The 10,370-nt window shown below is 49.4% G+C and overlaps 1 protein-coding gene across 12 annotated transcripts in view; it reads right to left on the reverse strand.

Annotated features, from left to right (window-relative positions):
• Nucleotides 1-3,870, reverse strand: part of YAP1 (Yes1 associated transcriptional regulator) — a 135,845-nt gene extending 131,975 nt beyond the window's left edge. For 4 of the 12 annotated variants that reach the window (XM_055547539.1, XM_055547537.1, XM_055547533.1 and 1 more), the window contains exons 1-2: nt 3,150-3,866; nt 135-385 (exon numbers count right to left, since the gene is read on the reverse strand). In XM_055547539.1, the coding sequence (XP_055403514.1) occupies nt 135-385; nt 3,150-3,467 (569 nt within the window). In that variant the 5' untranslated portion in view covers nt 3,468-3,866. Of the gene's footprint in view, nt 1-134; nt 386-3,149 lie in introns of all 12 variants that reach the window. The other 8 variants (XM_055547538.1, XM_055547531.1, XM_055547527.1 and 5 more) reach the window with 4 other exon arrangements.
• Nucleotides 3,871-10,370: the final 6,500 nt, after the last annotated feature.

The raw sequence follows: 10,370 nt of genomic DNA on the forward strand, positions 1-10,370 counted from the left end.
TTTAGGTCATACTATCCTGGAAAAAAAAATAATTATGGAAGAGATCACTGAGCTTGACATAAATATTAAGGAAAATATAAAAATAAATCGTATCTTGGTGCCAGAAAATATTCCCCCACCCTTTTTCCACTTACTTTAAGAAGTACCTCTGACCAGAAGATGTCTTCGCCATCTCCCAGCCGGCTGGCAGAGGCACATCGTCAGGGATCTCAAAGGAAGACTGTCGAAGGTGCTGAGCAGCCGGTGCGGCTGCCGGGCCGGAGACCACTCCCGTGGGGGTCAGCGTCCCCGGAGACACGGCTCCCAGTTGCAGGGACGCGGGGGACGAGTGAGCCCGCACGTGCTGCGGAGTCAGCGCCCCGGCGGTGCCTGCATCGGTACTGGCCTATCGGGAAGGTGAAAACAAAGACTTCTTAAAATACGTTCTCAAAGACAGTCCTTGCAAACTTCTCCAATAGAGATTTGGTCGCCATGAAATTCTAAATACCAAAGGTAAATTTCAACATCTAACACAGAGGAATACAGGTTGCAGATGGATACTTTTAAAAGCCGAGGTAAACGCCAAGGTCGTGTGGGTGTTTTTCCCAAGTTCTAAACTGTTTTAGGTATAAACAAAACCCAAAGAATCAAATGACTATGGACTCCCCACCTTTTTTCAAAACTAAGTTTTACGTAATTGTTTTCAAGCCCTAAACACAAGACAGGTGTCATTTTTTTCTCACCATGGACAAATGTCATCAATACAGCAACCATCAAAATTTATACAACATTTAAGAACTGCAGAAGATCCAGAAACATCCAAAGATTCTTTAAAAGCCACCTAATGAATGAAATATAAAGCCAGCCATACGTTTGTACCTAGATGATAAAGATGTCAACAATGTAACTACAACGGTAACTTACGAATTACATATGTAAATATGTAACATACTTACATATTTACAACTGTGTAGCAGCACAAAAACTCCTGAACTCAGACCCTAAAGATATGGGTTTCAGTCCAACTTGGCTAGTGTGACACATTGGACAATATCTTCCTCTCTGAGCCTCAAGTTTTCTCATTTGTAATAGCTTTTTTTTCCCCCCACGATGGAAAAATGAGGCAATAAATGAACTTATATTTAAATATTCAATAATTTGTGAACAACAGTATTTACAACCCATATTCATACTATTCATAAGCAAATATAGTTATTTAAATTCCTTAATTAGAGTTAGGGTTTGATTATCAAAAAGTTAAACTTTCCTAGATTCATATAACCAAGGAAGAGAGACTGGAAGCAATCAGCAAGGGCACCTATGCCTTGATGTTAAATCATATATATTCTGAGTTTCCAATCAGAATAAATTGGAATTTAGGACTCATTAGCAGAAATAAAAGTCAAACTTACAGATGCACACTTGGTCAACAAACGCATTAAAACAAATAAAACTGTAGTAAATTGTGAATATTATGAATCCATAAACTGCTGATACAAACTTTCATGCAATCATTTACTAGAAGAATAGGTACAATTTTCGATGGCAATTCTTTTCGGCTTATAGATGCCACAAAATGGGGAATTCAATATTCTATGGGTATTATGCTTTCGAAACATATTAACCAGCAGCATAGCTGTGCAGACGGTGGGGTGCAATGCCAACACACATTTTTACCCACGAGTCCGGAAACTCATTTCCAGGGGTAAGAGAAAGCAGCACACCTAAGTCTACTTCTTACAAACTGAAATATTTAGGGCAAGCAGCTAAATTGTTTTTCCTTCCTCTCCCTTAACCCAGGTTTTTGTCAGCAGGTTAAGTGAGTTTTTCTGAGTTCCCAAACCCCTTGGTCTGAGGGAGGAGAACTTATCACAGGCCTGCAAATAGGAGGGGCGATGGGAGTGGGGGCGATAAGTGTTCTTTCCGCTCAAGTTACAGTCGAGTGGACTAACTTCATCGCAGTTATTTGGAAAACCAATTAACTTTTGGGCAAATTTCCTATGCTGAAGTTTAGCCTGAAGCAAGTTCTTTTTTAAAAAGGAAGGAGAGAAAGAAAAATCTCCCCTAAACAAATCTTCTGGGACCGATCGGAATGTTAACACTTTCATGATATAAGTTGCACTTCAACGCTGGATCACGTTGACAAAATAATCGAACGCTGTGTATGTGGGACAGCCATGTTCATATCCTCAGTAAGAATTAAAGAGCAATGGCGAGCCTCGAATTAGTCATCGCTTCCCAAACATTAACTTCTAATCACAGCTGAACTAGGCAGGACTCGGCCTGTGAGTCAACCTGCGGAGCGTTATCAAAGAGTTGTGTTAAACCCCAGGCACGGTGCAACCCAGCCCAGGGCCCGCGCGCCGTGCAGATGTGGCCCATTTAAAAGCATTTCAGCGGACTGTAAATAATCGTACGCCGTGGGGAAGCCAGCACGTGAGCCCACTGCGTTTCGGGGAGAGTGAGCCTGCGCGAGTTGCAGAGCGCAAGGGGGAAGGGCCGGGGTGAGAGCGCCCAACTCCATAAACAACTTCCAGGAAAGTCTGGATCCTGTGCTCTGCGAGAGCCGGGGCCGCGAGGAGAAGTGCTCCCGGGAGGGGGAGGGGGACAAAGAGCCCGGGACCGCCCGGGCCGGTTCGAGCCCCGGCCCTGCTCCACGCTGGCCAACGAGGGCACGACTCCGTGCCTCCCGGGGAGACCAGGGGACCCGGGGAACCCCGGAGGAGAGGGGGCTCGGGGCGCGACTCCGCCCGCGGAAGCCAGGGCTGCCCCCGCTCGCGGCCCAGCGGCGGGAGCGGAGGTGCGGGGCGCGCGCGCATTGTGCGAGCCCCCCGCCGCCCGGCCGCCTCGCCCGCCCCTGCCTTGCCCCCCCACTCCGCCGGGAGCCCGCGGGGAAGGAATGAAGGGAGCAGGCGAAGCGCGCCCCCGGGGGCTGCAGCCGCCGAGACGGACTCCCGGGGGCGGGAGGTGGGGGGGGGTGGGGTACAAATCTCGGCCTCGGACTCCAGAGGAGCGCGGAGCCCCGACCGGCCCGCCCCTGCGCGCGCCCATCCCCGCCCCGCTGGCGCCCCCGGAGCCCGCACCCCCCGAGCGCCCCCGCCGGAGCCCCCAGAGCCCCTGAGCCGGGGGCCCGCCCGGCGGGGAAACGGGGAGACGGGCGGCGCGGTTACCTGTCGGGAGTGGGATTTGGGCTCGGGCGGCTTGAAGAAGGAGTCGGGCAGCTTCCGGAGCCTCATGGGCACGGTCTGCGGCACGTTGGCCGTCTTGGGGTTCATGACGGCGTTGAAGAGCGCCTCCAGGTCGGTCTCCGAGTCCCCCCGGACGTGCACGATCTGGTGGCCGGCGGGGGGGGCCTGCGGCGCCGCCGGAGGCCCCGGAGGCGCGGGCTGCCCGGGCGCGGACGGCGGGCCCTGGCCCTGGGGGGCCTGCGCGGGCGGCGGCCCCTGGCCCTGGGGGGCTGGCTGCGGCGGGGGCGGCCCGGGATCCATGGCTCCTGCCTCGCCCGGCGGGCGCGGGCTCCGCCCGGACGGCCCGGCTCGACGGGCCGCGGCGGGGGAAGCGGCGGGCGCGGCGCTGGCCTCGCGCTCAGGGCCGGGGGCTGCGCCGCGGCCCCGCAGCCCCCGCCCCGCGCCCGCCTCCGCGGGCCTGCGGCGCGTCGGGAGAGGCCGCCGGAGACCGGGGCCCGCGGCGCCCGCGCTCGCTCCCTCGGCCCGGGCTGCGGCCGCACGGCCCGCGCCGCTCCCCTCCCCCTCGCCCGGTTTCCTCTCCTTGTTCCTTCCTTCCTCCCTTTCTCTCCCCCGGCGGCGGCCGCTCCCGACTGAGACGCAAACTCGCCTCGGACGCCAAAACTAAAGTTGGGAGACGCGCCCGCCCGAGCGGCCGCGGCCCCGCCTCCTCGCGGCGCTTCCTTCCTCTGCGCGCCCGCCCGCGCCAGATGCTCAGGGAAACTTTCCCCGGCGAGGGCGCCGCATTCCTGCGGACTCCGGCCGCCGCCGCCCCGCCCGCCCGCGTGCCCGCCCGCCCGGCCTCCGCGGGGCCTCGCGGAGCCGCGGCCGCGGCCGGGAGCGTGCTTGGCGCCCCGCGCCCGGGGAGCCGCCGGCCCGACGACGCGCGTAGGGCGGGTCCAGGTCGGAGCCCTGGCTCCGCTGGGAGCGCGGCCGCCCTGGTCGCAGGGGGTCCGCCCGCCCGCCCGGCCTGGCCGCCTCCCCCTCGCCCTCGGGAGCGTCTTCGAGGCGCCCCTCGCCCCTCGTTGCCGGACAGCTAAGGCAGAAAGAGTCGGGCGGGGACGGCGGAGTCCACAGACGCCCACCCCGCGTCTGCCCGACCGCACCGACGGGAGTGCTTATGTGGGCTCACGGCGAGGGTGGACCTAAAATGGTACCCGTAACACACATTGACTTAATAAGGATCCATTTTTTAAAAAAAAAACATGAACTTGATACTTTTCACTTCTTAAACATGCAAAACCCACTTGAAAGACATAAACCAGTTTTGGGATTTGAAGCTTAAAGACTAAATCTGTGACTCAGTCTAATTTACTAAGTAACCAAAAAATTGCCTGTTTAAAGTGAAAACATTTTTTTAGTACTCAGATTTGCAACATAGTCGTGAAAACTTCAACGGGGAAGAAGTCCACGCTTAACTTCAAGTTTCAAGTATTGTTGTGTGTACCTGTCTTATCCTTGACGGGATGGGAGCCTACTTTCTTTGTTACCCCTGTGCCTGGGACCTTAACTTTCACTTTGTGATAGTTGACCGAATAAGAAGTAAATGGGTGAGGAACTCACACCACGCACCTGGTTCTCTTTGTGGCGGTATCATACATGCAAGGAGTCCTCTTGAAATCACTGAAAAGCCATGAAAATGTGTTGGGGTTTTTTGTTTGACCGCGCTGCTTGCGAACTTGTGCCTCCAGAAGCAGGGAGTCCACTGGAGTGCCAGGGAATTCTCCAAAATTTGTTTCTTGTTTCATACAGTCTGATTTTTTTAAAAAGCTGCTTTACTGAGATATCCCATTCCATAAAATGTGTCCATTCAAGCAATCCAGTATTTTTCGTATATTCACGGGGTTATGCAACATCACTCTGATTTTAAATCCACTAGTTCATTATAAAGAAAAACTAGCTTCCTGTTTTAATGATTGTGTCTGCAATGCTAGTGAAACAGATGTGTAAATAGGATTAAACAAGAAAAGGTTCCCTGAGCAAAAAAAAACCAACAAACCACCTCTTCCTCCAGCCAGACCAGTCTGTTCAGTTCAGTCGCTCAGTCGTGTCCAACTCTTTTAGACCCCGTGGACTGCAGCATGCCAGGCTTCCCTGTCCTTCACCAACTCCCGAAGTTTACTCAAACTCAAGTCCATTGAGTCGGTGATACCATCCAATCATCTCATCCTCTGTTGTCCCCTTCTCTTCCTGCCTTCAGTCTTCCCCAGCATCAGGGTTTTTTCCAGTGAGTCAGTTCTTCGCATCAGATGGCCAAAGTATTGGAGTTTCAGCTTCAATATCAGTCCTTCCAATGAATATTCAGGCCGGATTTCCTTTAGGATTGACTGGTTGGATCTCCTTGCAGTCCAAGGGACTCTCAAGAGTCTTCTCCAACGCCACAGTTCAGAGGGAGCTGTATCACTTGGTGTGGAAGGGTGGGCCAGGGAAAGAGGCCTCAGCCCCTCAAGATTTTAATCAACTGCTCTGGATTCCACTTTCATGTGAAGAATGAGATCTGCCTTCATGATGCTCATGCCTGCTTTTCTAAGAATCTCCACCCCATCCCCCAATGAAGCCTCCCAGGGGGTGTTAATGGTAAAGAACCCACCTGCAATGCAGGAGGCATAATAGACATGGGTTCAATTTCTGGGTCAGGAAGATCTCCTGGAGGAAGGCATGGTAAACCACTCCACTATTCTTGCCTGGAGAATCCATGAACAGAGGAGCTTGGAGGCTACAATCCATAGAGTCGAAAAGAGTCAGACACAACTGAGTGACTTGTAATGCACATCTCCAAATGTCAAGTGCATTTAACCACAAATTTATAAGTTCTGGAGTTACAGATATTTGAATTCAGATCCCAGATCCACCATTTACTATCTCTGTGACATTGGACAAGTGACTTATTTCCTAGTCTTTAATTTCTTTAATGTTGGGGTCAGGTAATGACACCTACTGCATATGTTGAGACAAGGAGTCAATGGACATGAAGTAAGTATTAATACTTAGCCCAGCTTTTGGCATGGGGTGAGATATGCATAAGTGTGAGCTCTCATCGTCCTGTGTTCACAGACTACTTCTCCCGGCCTCTCCTTTGCCACAGCGCTCCTTGGGGACACTGCCGGCAGCCCCTTCCTCTCACATCTGATAATCCACACAAACGAAGCCTTTGCGCACAAACTATGCATTAAGTTTTTCAACTAAAAAAACAAAAGAAAAAAACCTTTTTAAGAATGAAAGTGATTGAAAACCTGGGATTGTAATGCAAGTTGTCCCTTCACTAGAGTATTTATTACTATGAACACTGTAATTAAAGGGCTTAGGGTACAGCTGAGGTTGCTTTGTTCAGTATTGTTTCACCTGCCGTTCAGTTGAGAACAAAATTACTTTGATAAGTGGATTTAAAGGCTCTCTGGAGTGATGTTATGTTCTGTAAGCACCTCAGTAACATCAACCAACATTTTGTAATTGACCATTCCTCATCTATAAACTTCAGTCACAGGTCAGCAAGGGATAAAGATAACATGAATTCAATCCTTTGTCCCCTCTGTTCCTCTCCAGCTCCACTTTTAGAGCAATAATTAACCCAAGGCTCTTTGAGACAGGGAGTTGCCTTCTTCATACACAGACCCACGGTATCGCGGATCACTTTCCACATCCATGTAGATCACTCTCTGAGAACACTAGTCTTGCTATGACTTGCCCTCTCAGCTACAGGGGACCGTCTTCTCCACTTCACTTTAGCCATCTGCACCTATGTCCACATCCCACCATCATCCAGAAATACTCTAATTGTGAAATCAAGCTGTATTATACTATTCCCTTAATGATTTATACCTCATTTAAACTATTAACCTCTGTCTTTTCTACCAACCTATCACTCCTGTTTTCACTTCTTTCCCAATTCAGTTTAGAAATTGTAACTCATTGCTTCAGCCTCTGTTATCATCTGTGTCCTCAAGTTGATTGTATTTCAATAAGCTGGATCTATTAAACTGGATTAATCCAGTCATCTGTCTTTTCTATTCTAATACCTGAGGCTGATAGGGGGCCTGGGCCCCACATTCATTAAAAGCCTCGAATGAGACTTGTCACAGTTACAGCGAGCAGAATGGCCGTCATCAAAAATTCCACCAACAGTAAATGCTGGAGAGGGTGTGGAGAAAAGAGAACCCTCTTGCACAGTTTGCTGAGATGTAAATTGATACAGCCACTATGGAAGACAGTATGGAGATTTCCTTAAAAAAAAAAACAAAAACTAGGACTAATACCACCATTTGACCCAGCAATCCCACTACTAGGCATAAACCCTGAGGAAATGTAAACATGTGACAGTTTGTCCAAATGAAGTTATCCTGTCATCCCACAGATATCCCTATGCAAGTACAAGAAAGCATTCACTGGAAACTTAAACTTTGTCCTTTTATTAAATGACACCATCTGTACTGCATTATGAATTAATATTTTAAGTAAATTCTGTAATTATGGAATGAATAGCACAATTTTATTGTGTAGTAATGATTGTCAGTTATTAATTTGCGAAGTATAAGGATTTGAAACATACTCTGATTTTGTAACTCTTGGCATTTCAACATGCTCAAATACACAGAGGGGCTTGAAAAGAGGAAGTGTCCAGCCCTCTCCCACTCAGCCTCCAGAAAGCCTGGCTGACACCCTGGTTCTTGGGAACAGCTGGAGGTAATCTCACAGGCAGGTGGATTGGTTCCCCTCCACATTTATAGTCCCTAACCATGTTTCCGGAGAAGGCAATGGCACCCCACTCCAGTACTCTTGCCTGGAAAATCCCATGGACGGAGGAGCCTGGTAGGCTGCAGTCCATGGGGTCGCTAAGAGTCAGACAGACTTCACATTCACTTTTCACTTTCATGCATTGGAGAAGGAAATGGCAACCCACTCCAGTGTTCTTGCCTGGAGAATCCCAGGGACGGTGGAGCCTGGTGGGCTGCCCTCTCTGAGGTCGCACAGAGTCGGACACAACTGAAGCGACTTAGCAGCAGCAGCAGCAGCAACCATGTTGCCTGCTATCCACAGTCAGCTTCTCACTCATGTGATATTCTAAACTTTGCCGCTCTCCTCATGTTTATTTATCATCCCCCCCTGCCTTTCAGAAAATCACATCACCTCCAGCTGCTCAGGGAACAGGAGACCACCATACACAAAAGACCTAGAAGTCTTCCCCTGAACCTCAGATACGCAGATGACAACACCCTTATGGCAGAAAGCAAAGAGGAACTAAAGAGCCTCTTGATGAAAGTGAAAGAGGGGAATGAAAAAGCTGGCTTAAAACTCAACATTTAGAAAACTAAGATCATGGCATCCAGTCTCATCGCTTCATGAGAAATAGATGGGAAAACAATGGAAACAGTGACAAACGGTTTTCCTGGGCTCCAAAATCACTGCAGATGGTGATGGCAGCCATGAAATTAAAAGACTCTTGCTCCTTGGAAGAAAAGCTACGACCAACCTAGACAGTATATTAAAAAGCAGAGACATTGCTTTGCCAACAAAGTCCGTCTAGTCTAAGCTGTGGTTTTTCCTGTAGTCATGTCTGCATGTGAAAGTAGGGCCATAAAGAAAGCTGAGCGCCAAAGAATTGATGCTTTTCAACTGTGGAGAAGACTCTTGAGAGTCCCTTGGACAGCAAGAAGATCCAACCAGTCCATCCTAAAGGAGATCAGTCCTGAATATTCATTGGAAGGACTGATGCTGAAGCTGAAACTCCCAATACTTTGGCCACCTGATGCAAAGAACTGACTCACTGGAAAAGTCCCTGATGCTGGGGAAGACTGAAGGCAAGGAGGAGAAGGGGACGACAGAGGATGAGATGGTTGGATGGCAACACTGACTTGATGGACATGAATTTGAGTAAGCTCTGGGAGTTGATGATGGACAGGGAAGCCTAGCGTGCTGCAGTCCATGGGGTCACAAAGAGTTGGGCATGACAGAGCGACTGAACTGAACTGAACCTTCAGAAACATGTATACAACTGCACAAGCCCTTCTCTCCACAGGTACATTTTTGGGACAAGCAGTCTACATGCCTGTTCTTCACTTCCTCACCTTTTGATCATTTACCCTTTGACTCAACCCATCTGAAACTGAACTCCTTACCCTTACTGTCATCCACCTTATACCACACACACACCCTCCCAAGCCACATCCTTCTTCTGATTCACCGTCTCAGTTAATGGCATCAGGATCCACCCACTTGTTCAAACCAGAAAATTGAGTGTCCTCTTAATCACCTCCCTGTCACCATCCAACCAGTTAATACATGTGGTGATTTTCTTTCACATCTTTGAAAGTCTACTGCCCAACTCCAGGTCTATTTCCACTTGGACTTCACTTCCCATCACTTTCTGCAGAGCTTCCCAGATCGTGTCCCTGCTTCTAGTTTTGCATGGTTGCATCAGACATCTATTCTGACTCTAGTCACTCCATCAGAGTGACTTTTCCAATGTGCAGGTCTGATCATGGTGTGATATCATTCGAGACAAATTCAGCTCCCTTGGCATAGTATGCAAGACCTTTGCTTCTGTCCTCCACTGAACTCTTAAGACTCACTTATATAAGTTCTGTTTTCCAGGCTTACTGAACCACTTATGGTTCCTTGAATAAGCCATTTGCACTCTCAGCTTTGGCCTCTGCAGGTGCTACTGTTGCAGTTTGGAAACTTTTACTGCCTTTTCACCTGGTTTCCCTTGGTACTTGAATTGTTTCCCTTGGTACTTTCAATTGGTAGTTGAAAGCTTCTCAGTGGGAAGTCCTCCTGGGCTCTGCCCTTCTCACAGGCCTCCACCCCACAGCAGCTGAGAGGCCGCTCCTCTGGGCTCTCACAGAAGCCACCCACCACTTCCATCATGGCTTTATTCATAGTCATAATGTTTGTATGTTTCTGTGTCCCCAACACCACTCTGAGAGCTTCTACAACAATATCTCCCATCTTTTATTTTATGCCAGTAAATGCTTAACAATAGACACTCAATAAAAAGAAAAGAAGGAAGGGAGAGAGGTAGGGAGGGATCCCAGAGCTCCAGAGTAAAGATTTGGGTTTGCTGCCATGACTCTGATTGTGAAAATTCAGTCTCCACAGAACAGACAGATGTTTCTATATCATGTACCTCTAGGACTTACAACATTTAATAAATGCTAGTGAACTTGCCTG

This window comes from Bubalus kerabau, chromosome 15 (assembly GCF_029407905.1).
Source record: "Bubalus kerabau isolate K-KA32 ecotype Philippines breed swamp buffalo chromosome 15, PCC_UOA_SB_1v2, whole genome shotgun sequence".
NCBI classification, from domain to species: Eukaryota; Metazoa; Chordata; class Mammalia; order Artiodactyla; family Bovidae; genus Bubalus; species Bubalus kerabau.